This window comes from Corvus moneduloides, chromosome Z, assembly GCF_009650955.1.
Source record: "Corvus moneduloides isolate bCorMon1 chromosome Z, bCorMon1.pri, whole genome shotgun sequence".
Classification (NCBI taxonomy): domain Eukaryota; kingdom Metazoa; phylum Chordata; class Aves; order Passeriformes; family Corvidae; genus Corvus; species Corvus moneduloides.
Genome location: NC_045511.1, coordinates 23,176,433 through 23,191,562, shown reverse-complemented (window position 1 = coordinate 23,191,562; position 15,130 = coordinate 23,176,433). Strand labels below are relative to the sequence as shown.

The window sequence follows — 15,130 nt, the reverse complement described above, 5'->3', positions numbered from 1 at the left end:
GGCCGAACACCATGTCAACCAGACCATGGCACCAAGTGGCACATCTGGACTTTCCTTAAACACCTCCAGGGATGGTGACTCCACCACATCCCTGGGCAGCCCATTCCAGTGTCTAATCACCCTTTCTGTGAAGAAATTCTTCCAGATGTCCAACCCAAAGCTCCCCTGTCACAGCTTAAAATTACGTCCTCATACTACCCACATCCCTTCCCATAAGGCCAACTCCTGCCTGGCTACAGCCTCCTTTCAGGTAGTTGTACAAAGTGATAAGGTCTCCCATGAGCCTCTTCCTTTTCAGAGGGCTAAACAAACTCAGCTCTCTCAGCCCCTCCCCACAGGACTCGTGCTCCAGACCCTTTCACAGCTCCATTGCCCTTCTCTGGACTTGCTCCAGCACCTCAATGTCCTTGAACTATGTCCTCTTGTCCTGTCACTTCTTACCTGGGAGGAGAGGCCTACCCCTACCTGGCTACAAAGTCCTTTCGGGTTGTATCCAGGTGGGGGTCAGCCTTTTGGGAAGGGACATGGGTGGCCAGTACCTGTGATCCTATGGGGAAATGCCACAGCTGTAGTCCTCTTGAAACACTTTTGGTACTGTCTGGCTGAACCCTCACCCTCCAGCCCTGACACTGCACACGGAGTTGGGACTTTTCATGGGAGCAAAAAAAAATGGTGGCTCTCAATCAACTGTGAAAAGCAATCATTAGCAATTTGGCTCTAAAAACAAGGAGCTCTGATCACATGTTACCAGTTTTGACTAGGTTATAATGATAATCCATTCAGTGTGGTTTTAACTGCAGACCTTTAAAGGCATCGAGTTGTCAGCTGTTTGTTCCAGAGCTCGTGCAGACGTGCCACAGCACATCTAAATGCTAAGTCAAGTTTCCATGCTTCCCACGAAAGGAAAAAATACCACACACCAATTAAAAAAACCTCCTGCACTACCACCCTTATTCAGGTCTTCTATGCATAAGGAGGAGAGTAAGGGTAGAGCTTCACTTTTCCTTTACCCCTCCCAGATCCACAATTTCAGATTCACCTGAAATTTGTGGAGGAAAGTGTCATGATAAAAACTTACGCCACAGATCTGAGGTCATTCTGTTCCATTTGATGAGGAACATGGGAGAAGAAATACATATCCACTTTTTTCCTCAGAAAAACATACCACTGACAGTGTTAACAGAAGCTTTTTTTTTTTTTTTTTTAAATGTTACATTTTTCCCTCTAAAGACTTATTTAAGGTACATACTTTTAAGGATATTTTTTATGTCTTTTCCTCCCTACAGGTAGGCACCAGCTAACTTCTTCTCAGTCTGTCCAGGTACTTTGCTTTGGTCTGTTCACCATGTGAACTGAGATGCACTGAGATGCAAAGCTCTGAAAGGGAATGGTGGATGCTAGCAGCTGTGATCCCAAAGATCTATTTCATTAAGGAGTATTTTACAAAGGGCTCAATACTTACATCAGCCCTGTTTAGTATCTTTGTTGATGACCTGTGCAAGAGGATTGAATGCGCCTTCAGGCAGTTTGCAGATGACAGCAAGCTGGGTGGGAGTGCTGATCTGCTGGAGGGCAGGAAGGCTCTGCAGAGGGATCTGGACAGGCTGGATCATGGGCTGAGGCCGATGGTGTGAGGTTCAACAAGGGCCAGTGCCAGGTCCTGCTCTTGGGTCACAACAACCCCAGGCAGTGCCACAGGCTGGGGCAGAGTGGCTGGAAAGGGCCCACAGGAAAAGGGCCTGGGGGTGCTGGTGACAGCGACTGAGCCAGGGTGTGCCCAGGTGGCCAAGAAGGCCAATGGCATCCTGGCCTGGATCAGCAATGGTATGGCCAGCAGGATCAGGGCAGGGATTGTCCCCCTGTACTTGGCACTGGTGTGGCCACACCTCAAATTCTGTGTCCAGTTTTGGGTCCTTCACTACAGGAAGGTCATTTTGGTGCTGGAGTGTGTCCAGAGAAGGGCAATGGAGCTGGTGAAGGGTCTGGACGACCCTATGAGGAGTGGCTGAAGGAGCTGGGGGTGTTTAGCCTGGAGAAAAAGAGGCTCAGGGGGGACCTTATCACTCCGCAAGTACCTGAAAGGATGCTATAGATGGGTAGGGTTCAAGTTTTTTCTCCCAAGTTAGAAGTGATAAGACAAGAGGAAATGGCTTCAAGTTGGACTAGGGAAGGTTTGTATTAGACATTATGAAAAATTTCTTCACAGAAAGGGTTGTCAAGCATTGGAACAGGCTGCCCAGGAAAGTGGTTGGAGTCGCCATTCCTGGAACTGTTGAGGACACATTTTAGTGGTGAATATGGTGGTGGTGCTGGGTTGATTGTTAGACTCAATGAACTTAGAGGTCTTATTTTAAGAAAAACCTAACCATTCTATGACCCATCATATGGCTTTTCTTAAGACAGCTACAAGAAGGCTTAGGAGGTAAATAGGGAAGTAAGCTTTGCATTGCATTCAGGCCCAACTTATCTCTGTGTTGTTGTGGAGTCCGGAGCAAAGATAAAAAAAGAGGCACTGTACCTTTCCTCCCCCATGTCAGGAACTTTTTTCCTCTTGGTTGCCTAAGTGGAATTCCTATCAGAGTAAATGAAAAGTAAATAGGTGCACTGAAGATGGATATATGACTTGACTTGAAAAAGTGGAGCTTCAATTTGTGTTTTGGAAAAGCAAAAATTCTTTTGAAACCTGTCTTTGAAACTTGAAACCCTTGAAACCAACTTTTTTTTTTTTTTTTTTTTTTTTTTTTAATGAAGCAGGATCAAAACCAGCAATGTTGACATAAATAGGAAAGGATGTGGTTTAGAGCTGATATTTCCCTTGTCTTAAGATTTCTGTATCTTAATTGCCCATGAATCCTGATTTTTAATCATCCATATAATTCCATGAAAACAGTGAATCTCCTGATGCATATTAGGAACAAAACATGAAAGGTGAATTAAGCAGCAGGGTTCTTTTCTATTTCCCTTACACCATTATTTGGAATTTGAACAAGTCACAGACACTTCTGTAAAGCAAAATCTGTTATGTTTGCAGCCTGTCTGTATTCTGTATGCTTAAAATCTTATCAAATTACATAATCAGGTCAAAAAAAGTGATCAAGGTTTTTTTGCAGATTCTATATAAAAATATTATAGTCACATACTTATGACTTCCTTACAAAATGTGACTGACACTATGAAAGTTTCTTGGAGACACAATTCATTAATCATGTTTTGATTCTTTCTTCTTATTTAACCTCCAGTAAGCTGGAGTTTATACTTCAGAGAATACACAAGAGTGAAAAGGCAATTGCTACTATTCTATTGTTTTTATTTAAAAATGTTGATTATAAGGTCTAATAGCCCCTTTTAGACAGCAGATAAACATTCTACTTTTGGAAATCCCTTAAAGAAGATTGTGATTGAGCACAAAATCCCCTTTAGTCTGTAACATATTCCAACAATAAAACTCAGCATAAAAATGAAAACTGGAAAAATTGCAGTGACCTTTACATGTACTAAGTTCATCTAAACATGGACTTAAGCTTCTGTTCATACACCCTGTGAACCAGTTCCCTTCTGTCACATTGTATTGTGCTGCATGGTCTGTTTGCCAAACATTGCCTCCATGTGCATTCTTTGTGAGTAAGCACAAAGAATAAGCAGATACAGAGCAAGAACAGAATATGGCCCGCACAAATCTAATGCTAACAAATATATAATACTACAAAAAAAATCCTCCTCCTGTAGGGCTGGTCAGCACCAGTGCAAGAGACTCCTCTGTAGTTAAATCAGAAGTGAGGAATGGTAATTTATAATTATTTAATATATATTTTTGTCAGATAAGGAAATCTTTCAAGAAAACACTTAATGTTTTGATAAACTCAAACTCAATAAACTCAAAGTACATAATAAATGGCTGCAAATTACTGATGGTGTTCCTTTTAGGCAAAAGAAAACCTTTACTATCCTTTTCTCTCTTCTTTTTTTTTTTTTTTTTTTGGTCCAGAACTATGATTTTTCAGACTTTCATTGTGTTTTTCTGTCATGCACTTAAGTATATGTTTGCAAAAAATGCTCTTTGTTGAGTCAAGGCTTTTCCTTAATAAGCAGTAGAACATCATCAGTGCTGCTCTAGATCCATGTATTAGCCTCTGCAGCATCTGTACTGTCTCCCCACGCTTTAGGCTGGGGACAAATTCTGAACTAAGACTTCTTTTTAAGGAGCTTGTGACACTTGAAGTCCCTCCTTTTCTTGTTCCATCTTCTTGCCTCTTGCTTACCCCTTTTAGCCTCCCTTTTTTCCCTGCTCCACAGCACTCTGCACCTGATGATCTGTTTTTCTCACTCCCCTGTGCAGCTCTCGGCACTACCATGTCATCCTGTCACTTCCACTGCAGGGGCAAGGATGTGGGAGTGAAGCTGTGGTGTTTCTTGTTGTGTGTGGACATATACAGAGGAGCAGTAGGGTGAGGAGAAGGAGGTATAGCACCATGCTGTGACACAGTGGATGTGGTAGAGCACCCTTCTGCCTGGCAATGGGCAGAGGAAGAAATGGGCAACTTAAGGAGCAGGTCAACACTGCTAACACGAATAAGCTAAGAAGTAAGGGTGTGTTATAGGGTATATGCCATGTGGGGAGGGCAATTAGAGGGTATGTGAATATAGGCCAGCTGAAAGTATCTGAAAATCTGACTGGGCTTTTGTTGGCGAGCAGCCCACAGCCATGCTCTATGTGGTGTAGAGCTGCTCGGGCAGCCCCTTCGAAGTGCACGCAGCCCCCACCCTGCAGCGTGCTGTGTCTTGCCTTACACACAATGAGCCCCCCAAGGGCTGTTCTCTGTGGTGCTTGTTAGATGTATGCACCAAGCTGATGAGACTGAACATTAATCAACACTACTTTGCTCACTTTAACATAAACTTTCCTTTCTATTGTTGCCCTACTTTTTGTGATGTAAATAATATCAGACAGCTCCAACTTTTCCAACTGAGTGTGGATAGCAAGCTGCGATGGGGCCAAGCAGGGCTTCCTGGATTTCTGACGTGACAGAGGTTCATCAGCAGGGCTGATGCACACAGGGAGGTACAGGACCAAGAGCACTGTGCAGCAGGACGGGAAGCCCACAATGTGTTTGGGTTTCTCACTTGCTCCCTTTCTCCTGTACTTTCTTAACATCAGCAGTGCAGAGGCTAGAATTTTCTGAAGTAGAGGACAAGCAATGGGGTAATGATATCCTAAGGGAACACACAATGCTCAAAATTGTCACAGTTGAAAGAAGAAGGTTTTTGTAAAATTGACTTTGGCTAAGTTATTGAGTTTGGGAGCTTGCTAAGACAAACAGCCTTTTCACATAGTCTCCATCTGGTCAGTTTGAGCACTCTCAATGCTTCTGAGCTCTTTAAATGAAATAAAGGAGCAGATGATATAGTCTTCATTTTGCCAGTCAAGAGTCTTCTAGAAACCAAATTTGCCCCAGTCTGCAATCTGCACGACCCCTTTTAGTGACACTCTTCAGTCAGGAAAAGTGGAGTATTTAAATTCCTACCAAGACCAAGTCTTCACACCAGAGCATCCACATTTGTTTTGACTTTGGGTATGCATGAGAGAGAATCTGTTCTACTACATGTTAAACCTTACATGTGGACACTCAACACCTGACTGCAGAGCAGGCAGAGAAATTTGTGAGGGGGCTTTGCAAAGACAACAGCTGTATTATTGTCAGAAGACACAAAGAAATGCATGGTAACCATTTGGTGAACATAGAAAGGGAGGTAAGAAAGATTTTAAAGTAAAATGGTTCCAACCTCAAAGTTAAGCATCCTGCAGTCAGCAGGACTGGGTGGATAGAGCTGCATTATCTTCGTGCTTCTGACACTCTTCTACATCCCTCACCAGGCTGGTGGTTCTCTGAAGGGCTGCTTGCAACAGCACTGGACTTGCTGTCCCTCCTGAACTTACAGAACTCTTACCTGGCTCTTAAAGCACACCCAGTTTACTTTTGGGGCCATCTTCTTGTGACTGGTAATAAACATACCTGCTTATTAACCACTGGACTTCATGATCTTAAAGGTCTTTTCCTACCTAACCAATTCTGCAACTATTAATTTAAAGCCATTAAAAACACTTCAATTTCCAGGACTCCTCAAAGGGCAAACTCCAGCCACGGTCCCCACAGGTGTTGATTTTGGGGGGCGTCGCCAGGATGTCCGGCTTTGTCCGAGCCACCTCCACTAGTGCCGGTTCCCGGCTCGGGACCCGACGGCGCGCTCCCTCCTCATCCACCCCAGCACTCGGCCATCCCCCGCCGTGGCCCCCGCCCGCCTTCCGGGGGGAGCCCCGGCCAATGGCCCGCCGCCTGCCGCCGGCCGTGCCCGGCCCCGGGGCCGCCCCCCGTTAAACGGCGGGGTCCGGCGTGGAGTGGCGGCCGTCCCTCGCCGCCCTGCCCGGCCCGCGGCCGCCATGGGGTGGGAGCGCGGCGCCGCGCTGCTGCTGCTGCCGCTCGCCCTGCAGCTGTGCCCGGGCCGCGCCGCCGCGCCCGCCCCCCGAGGTAAGGGTCCCGCGCCCCGGGATGGAGCGCGCTCTCCTTTTCCCTCTGGCTCTGGGCTTGCAGTGTCCCGTCTCCTGCCCTCCGCCGGGAACTCTGCCTGGCAGCGAAAGGGAACACCTCTGCAGGTGCCAGGGAAGCTGGAGCCGTGGCGGGCAGCGGGAGCCGCGGCGGACAGCGGGAGCCGCGGCTGCCCGTCGGGGCGCAGAGCACGCCCGCGGAGCCGCCCCGCCGCCGCACTGCCCCGCCGGACTAGCGGTGGGGACCGGAGGAGATGGCGGTGTAGCCGCTGTCAGTCGCCTCCATGCAGCTTGCAAAAGGTGTTTTTGTAGGTGTGCTGGTAGGTGCGTGGAGCATCTGAATAGCCCTTTCTCGGCTGGAAGTTCTCCTAAATGAGAAGTGAATTTCTAAGCAGTGAAAACTCTTTGGGAAAACTCTATTACATAGTAAAGTTCATAGGAAAACTCATACTTCTAAACCCAGCATTGCTGTAGCAATATTATGCACGTAGTAAGTCAGGAGACGCTGTATTTTAGAGCTTGAGTTAAGTGGGTGGTATCGCTCTGCGGTAGCAGCTTGTGAGTGGAACCAGCCCGGCTGCCGAGTGCAGCAGTTAGTGCAACTTCATGCTACTCCAGGAGCATTAAAGCTGCTTGTGATTTTTCGCTACATTTTTAACCCCCTCCACTGCCTTACAGAATGATGTTTGACACTTAAATCGGTTATTACTTAAGCAGATCTAAAAGACAGCCGATCACAACAATACAGCTGCATTTCCAAAAGCCTTTGTTGAAGACCTTTATGATGTAAAAACATTTCAGAAAATTGTTGCAATGACAAGTGGCGTATTACCAAATTAAAAAAACAAGACAGATTTCTAACTTGTCAGGGGCAGCAGCCAGTGAAAAACTCCACTCTTAACAAGGGACGCTTCTTAGGGTCAGTGGGAAATTGTTGTGGCAGGGGTTAGGATTTCACTCCAGGTGTCTAAGTCATTAATAATTACCTTGAAAAGTGCTGAACAGCAGTGGAGCAGTGTTTACATTTACAGTTATGCTTAGATGTCACCAGAGAACAGCCTTGGGTGGTCTTAAAAAGCTGGTGTGACATGGCAACAGAGTTAGGGGAAAGAAGGGGTGTTTTGAGTTCCATGCTCTCCTGTGTTACTAATTTCACTCCTTCATGCCTCCACGTCCTAGCACTTCCCATCACATCTTCTAGCTCTCATCTGAAAAGCTAGCCTTGATGGTTTTGGGCAGATTTCCAAAGCGGGTTTTGCCACTGTCTCACCATGTAGCTCATCCCTTGTTAGCATTTGGCTAGGAGGGTGAACAACTCTATTCTAAAATCCCCAGAAGGAAGGCAGAGGAGAGAATTCCTGATCTGTCTCACAAGCAGGCTCAGTTTAGCCCAGTGGGTATGCGCACTCGTGCTTGAAGGCGTGAAGGCATGTTGGAGTTTTCAATCCATTGCATGGATTGAAACCAGCTGCTTGTGCCTTTCAGCTTTGGCAGTCCTATTCTGTACATTTGCTTTCAAGTCTGCCTTTCCATGGAGAGGAGCAAAGAGATGAGGTTCTTCAAAAAATAAAACATGAAATCTTTGTGGAACTTTTTTTCCCTGTTCCTTCCAAACAAATAATTGTCTCTATAATGGCTAAGAGCTGTCTCTCTCTGCCAACTCTGCTAAGGATGTAAAATGAATTTTCATAACCCACTCATTCTTCTGCTGGCTGCATTTGCTGCCATATGTGCAAGCTGTGCTTAAGGATGGATCTGGTCATGTAGTGCCTCCACATGCTGGTCAGTGAAGATATCCCAGGAAAGGGTTTGATAACATGGTGCTGAAGGATCTGGCTGAAGCACTGTGGTTTGTGGAACACAACTGCCAAACCAATTTGAGTATTCACTTAAATATGCAAATTACAACAATTTCAGTAAATGTTTTTTGTAATGTTAGATGTTTCACAGTATTTAGTCATTACTTTTGTAATATTTTTAAGTGACTCTAGCATTGATTAATGAGTATTGAAGAAGTTGATAGAAGTTCAGCCAATAGACCCTGAACTGAACAAAATATATAGCTATATTTTGTGCTCTCAAAGTCTTTGGTATTGTATTGCGTTGCTCCAGCTGAGGAAACACAGCTCTATTTTATGAATGGTGATTACTTGTAAAATGCTGTTGTACAGAGCAGTGAGTTGCATTTCAATCTCTTGCACGGGCAGTTGCTTTGCTCTTTCTGCACTAAATGTGATGAAATATCCAGCCCTTTGCTTCTGCTGCCCCTGTCACTGGTTTCAGTAGGAGCAGTGGTTGTTCTGGCATGCTGTAAATTTGAACTGAATGAAAGAGAAGTGTTTTGACCAGGTCCACCTTAGATATATGTTTCTTAGTTGTTTGACAACAGTATCAAACAGTCTCAAACTGGGACACTAGTGCATGCAAATCAAGGGCCAGATATTTTTTGTATTGTGTTGTGAAAATTCTCTGTAGATTCATGACGTCCTTAGAATAGAAGTGTAGAGTTCAGAGATTATTTCAATGACTTCATGAAATGAAGGGAAAAAGGTCTTCGTTTTTTCTCTTTTTTGGAAATAACTTTAGTGTCTAGATGAATGGATGCAGCATGTACCCACTCTAGTATAGGGAAACAGGGTTTCCCACATATCTGTGGGAAGGTCTGTGTGCCCATGTGTTTGTCCTTCGAGTGCTCTTCAGTCTTTTCCTGTATGTAGCATATGGAAACACTGGAATGGTAGGATGGCCTCATCACCTTAGAAGACAACAAGAGCTTTGGGGTTGTGCTGTGTAGACAAGGCTCATCTGCAAAGGTCCACCAGTGTTTTTTCAGCCTGGGAAACTAAACTTATTAGTGCAACCATGGGTTTGAATCAAGCTAAGTTACAATATGCTGTCATATGTTTGCCACCTGCCTGGTATTAAATAACACTTGTGCATAATAATTTATCAGACTACTTTGCTAGGGTATAATATGTATACTGCTTTAATTGCAGTGAGTTGGAATAGGCGATAATCAAGAAACCTAACAGAAGAGTCTATTGAGTTTGGAGACGTTGTGGATTTAGGAACATTGAGAAGAACCCCAGTTTGTTGTTTCAGTGCCATAAGAAACATAGCTGATATATGTATGTGTAAAATCATAGACCCTTTGCTGATGCATTGTGGAAAAACTAAAATAAAAATTTGAAACAGCTCTCACTATGCCTTCAGGGTTTGTGGTTTTTGGTTTTGTTTGATTTTTTGTGAGGCCTGTATTTCTTTGTTTTCTGTGCCAGAAGGGAAGGATGAGTCTTATTTATATAATATATATTCTGAAAAGTCAGTGAAATGAGAAGAAGGCTGTGAACATCATGTTGCTTACCTGGCTTTTTGGCATTTTAATTGGTGCCCTGCAAATGCTATCAAAGGATCAGCACTCTGGAAATCTGGCTGAAAATTTTAATGCTGAATCCTTATCTAATTGATATGTGAACACAAACATCTGAATTTATGATAGCAGAAATAGGTTAAAAAGCTTTCTGTTGAGGTGAATCCTCAGAAGAGAAGAACTTTTGAGATCTACCTGAAAGTATTTGAGTACCTCAATTTGAAGACTAGATATTTCTATGTTAGTAACTTATCAATAATGCCTTTGAAAAATAAAAGTTGCTAAAATAGTATCAGTTGCAACAAGTTACAGATATTTTGATAGAATCGTAGAATAGTTGTAGCTGGCAGGCACCATCTAGTCCAAACTCCCTGCATGTGTGAGGACATGTTTCACTAGACCAGATTGCTTAAGATATCCCTTCCAGTGCCAGGGGTTTGAATTTCTTGATCTTTACAGATGATCATCATACTGATAATTTTTTATTTTAGGTAGATCAGAGTTTCCGTATGAAGAGTGTACAGCATCCAATATGTGGTGTCAAATCACATTCTTCTTTGGTCATTATTATATTTAATTTGCTGTTGAAATCTGATTTTTTTTTTTCCCCAGTTTTTGATCTTCTTCCTTATTCCAACAAGCGAGTGGTACTGAACTTCTTGCAACAAGCATTCGGGGATCCTATGCTGAATGAAGTGTACTTGCTCTCAACATTCAAACTGCAGCCAAAGAGCACTGCCACTGTTTTTGGCCTATATTCATCAGCTGACAACAGCAAGTATTTTGAATTTACGGTAATGGGACGGATGAGTAAAGGTGAGTTGTTTGGAATGTATATGGTAGAAATGGTGTTGGATCCATAGTTACTGGTGTGTGATAGATGAATGTTGACAACTGTGTGATTAACCTTTGTGCTTGAGTCATTCCTGTTGCATGCTGTCACCTTTCACATCCCCTCTCACTCCTTCATCTCTTTCCTTCCTCTCCTTGATGCTTCTCTCTCTTGGAAAGGGGAAGCTGACCTGACGATCAGCTGGTATCTCAACTCAGCTATGGTGCTTACTCTGAGCAATGCTGAGAAAGGAGGAGAAAAACATGGAATATGGAGAAAGGAGTCAATTTGGCTTGGTCTTTTCTTTTTCCTTTTCTTTTTTCCTTTTTCCCCTAGGGGCAATCACTGGTTCTTATTACTCAGGAATGTGAGGGACACACGCACATGCTGCCTCATGCATATGAAAGGCAGGTTCTTGTTCTGCTGACCCTGGAGGTTAGATGTGACTATGCAAGACAAATATTCCTGGCACTTATAAGATCTGTTGGGTGAAATAAAGTGTTTGTTCTTTATTTCTTGGAATTGGTTAATCAGGAGTCAGAGTAGGAGCTGCAGCAGTTTTAGAAAAGAGAGTTTCATTGATCTCTAAACCAGATCTAGGATATACTACAAATTTAAGGTTCAATGAAAGATTGTTGAATTTTGTACATTGTTGTTCCTGCATTGACTTCACCACTGCTATAGTAATTTGCTACTGAGTGATTAGCTGAATCGAATATACTGTGAAATTCTAAGGAGAAATTTCAGTTTATATATAGGGAAATTATTCAATATGCTGCAAATGAACAAAAGCACACCTTTTTATTGTACATTATTGGGGAATGAGTTAGATAAAACATCGGTAGTTTTATCAGGTCTGCCAAAATCCTTCTGAGGTAAGGGAATAAGAGCTATGGGTGTGTTGGGAATGGGTAATACATGGTCACACAGCCTTATTAATAAGTGTAATACGATTCCTAACACTGACTTAATTGATAAATAAATTATAGATTACACGTACTCCCTGTCTCCCTATCACACACGCACAATTATGTGTGTAAATGTTGTACACGCATATAGGAACACGTATGTGTACACACAAATGTGTCTATATACATGCAAGTTTGAACATATCAGACTCTGATTTTCAAAAATTTCTGCGTGTCCGATGGTTACTGACAGCCTCTTAAGTCTGTTAAAGTGTTTCTGGTGGAAGGTTACATGGTTTCTTTTGGTTTTGTCTTCAGTAGGTTGGTGTTTGAGAAGCATCTGTGACAGGACAAACAAAACAGTGGCACATGGATAGGCAGCATGAAGCGACTTGTCCTGTCAATGACCAGTGTTGAGTAGATGGGGGACATCTATAACCTATCTGATGTAAAGGATTGACCTTCAGATTGATGTAAAGAATTGACCAAAGAGAGGGAGGCTTTTTAGAGCAAGAACGTTCATTGGATTTCTTTGCCTCCTTATTACTTTAGAGCACCTTGTTCAAGGCATATGGCAGTGAGCAAGTGGTAGGCAGTGTTTTCACATGTGATTTCTCTGGACGTGTTAGGGATCCCGTATGGCTACTTCATACAGTAAGTTAAACTACATCTGGGAGATTGTCATGTGAACTGCAAGTATGGAGTGTGTGAGATGTGTATGATCCTCTCGAGACATCATCGCTTAAGCGGTGGACCAATGTTGGCATCTCAGCAAAATGCAGTCTTAATATCTATGGTTTCGAAAGAGTGTGTAGTGCTTTCTCTGTATGGTATTTCCAGCACGCAAATCTGACCTAAGGAGCTCAAAACAGGCCTTAGTTGTACTCTGAAATGTCACATTTAAGAGTTTTGTTCTCAATGGTTGCCTCATATTCTGGTTCTGTTGTGGTATAACTGATAGTAACATGTTTGTAACACCTAAATGTTTTTAAAAGCGCAGGTCTGACTTACTGAGTTAACAGCTAAACTTACGGTAGACAATTGTGCCTTTCAGATGCAGATAGCATCCATGGATTTCTTATCCTTTTAAAATTACTCCTTTATGGAGCAAACTGCAGTTAGTGCACAGAAGTGTTGCAATTTAACAATTCTGTGAAGCAACTCCTATTTTAATTGAAAATTTGTTTCTTTATCAGTTCAGGTGACACTCTCATGAATATCTGTCAAATATTCAAGCAGCAAATGTACTGCAGGGCCTTGGATGAGTTAAATCTTAAGAGGTGGAGGCTGTGATCCAAGAAAATCTCTCTTCAAAAGCCTACTCTAGTTTACCAGATGACTTTTTGGCTTTGGCTGAGGAAAGAATACTTGATCCTCCTTCCAAGCTTGATTGCTCCTTGTCCTGAAGCTATTCTGGCAGGGTCTTTTCTGGGCCCTGCCTCCATCTCCTCTTTCTTTCTCTAGGCTACTGTTGTGCTTGGTCACTCTGAATGCAGGGCCTAGATCCAAAGACCTTGTTTTTATATGACCAGGCATGCATAATATTCACATAAATAAAATGCTTGCAGTGTACTCTGTCTTGCCAGATCTTTGAGTTTGCCAAGAAATGCTACCTTTTAGCGAGTTACTGGTGACCTCATGCACCTTTGCAGAAATCTCAGCTCTGGCAGTGTTTTGACATAGACAGCAGTGGAAACATTCCTTATATTGATCACAGCTGCTGAGGCTCTAGCACTAGTGTAGACTTCAAAGATGGAGACATACCCTGCCCCACTCATGCTGGTATAAATCTGGGGATTTTTTAATCATTAGACTGAGGAATTAGAAAAATTTTAGGGAGCATGTGCTCAGTGAGTTGGGAGGTCACCAACAAACAGATATAGCATCAAAGCAATTATATTAGTAGTGGAAAGATGGGAAGGGAGGTTGTTTAATTAATAGAAATTGGATGGTTTCAGTAAGTAGCTGTTACTAGGTCTGAAGATAGTATGAACTTTTACCTCCACTATATCCACAATTTTTGGTTGACTTAGTATCAGACCATTTGTGAGCTCTCACTTGATGTGACTGTAGCAGCCCTCTGTGAATTTCAGACTTTAGCAAAAGCCAGCACATAAACGTTTAGATGCCTGGTGTCTGTGCAGCTTGATTCCTCATGCACATAACTGTTATGATCAGGAGATAAGGGACTGTTGGCTGGTGTTTGGGGGGATCTTTGAAACAAGGTCTATCTGATATCGCAGGGTAGTTATACACTGTCCAGATGTGTTCAGCTCATTGCTTCTGCAGATATGCAGTTGAAGAGCCAGGGAGAGATTTTGTGGAGAGAACTAGCTAGCTGATCTTAGAGATCTGGCTCTCAGACCCTAGCTTACTGATCCAATTTCCTTAGGAAAGAGACTTTTTTTTCAATATTGCTCAGTGAATATTTATTGTAAGAGTATTTGTTTGTCTGCTGTTGTGGGTTTTTTTGATGGTGAATTTTACTTAGTAAAATGAGAATTTTTATCAGGTAGGTCAGTCACTAATGCTTTTAAAAAGAGTTGAGAGGAGGCTTAGTGACCTCTAGGAGTGGACTATGCCTTTTCTGCATTATATTTTGGTTTTACTGAGTGTTTGTTACAGAGAAGTGCAGGTTATTGGCTTGGAAGCATGCTTCCTTTGGTTTTTAATTATGCATTTGGATACACTCTTAGATGGCTTCACTGTATGCGGTATGCATCACTGAAATTGATTTTTTAGTTGTACACTTCTGCTACAGAGTATTTCTGGGTCTATCAGATATGTACATACCGAAGTGCTGATTGCAGGCTGCCTGCTACACCCTGTAACTTTACCACTTGCATTTTAGCACATTATGGCTTATAAAGTGACTTTGGTTAAGCCATTTAGAGAGGCCTGGACAAAGCAGAGGAAAACTCAGCACAGGCAGCAGAGCTTTACAAATAGGGAGTCATGCAAGCATCCTGCTAGGGCTGCTTTGAAAGTCAATGTCTCATTTGTTATTACCATTATGTCTGCATATGGGATGCATTTACTAAAGCGGACATGTGGAAAAATACCAGAGCAATTGCAGATTTCCACAGGATCTTTCTTGATCAGCCTTGGGCTATCTGCTACCCTCTAATAGTCCTTCTGTGTATTTTGTCCTAGCGGTGCTGCGCTATCTGAAGAATGATGGAAGGCTGAATTCCGTGATCTTTAGCAACATCCGGCTGGCCGATGGGAAATCCCATGGTGTCATCTTGTGGCTGAGTGGCCTGCAGCAGGGATTGAGCACAATAGAATTGTATCTGGACTGCCTGCAAGTAGGTGCCATTGAGGACCTGCCAAAACCATTTTCAGCGCTGTCTCAGAAGGTGGTGGCAGTTGAGTTGCGCACTCTTCAGGAGAAGCCGCAGGTGAGCATGGAAACTGGGAGCAGGCTGAGCACTTAGAGGGATCACCAGTGATCCTCTGAATCACTGAATTCAAACCTC

At 43.2% G+C, this 15,130-nt stretch overlaps 1 protein-coding gene across 1 annotated transcript in view; it reads left to right on the top strand.

The window, feature by feature from the left end:
• The first annotated feature begins 6,436 nt into the window (after positions 1-6,436).
• The window catches only part of THBS4 (thrombospondin 4), a 40,587-nt gene continuing 31,893 nt past the window's right edge, over positions 6,437-15,130 (top strand). The window contains exons 1-3 of the mRNA XM_032095180.1: positions 6,437-6,524; positions 10,524-10,727; positions 14,805-15,052. Of these exons, the coding sequence (XP_031951071.1) occupies positions 6,437-6,524; positions 10,524-10,727; positions 14,805-15,052 (540 nt within the window). The remainder of the gene's footprint in view (positions 6,525-10,523; positions 10,728-14,804; positions 15,053-15,130) is intronic.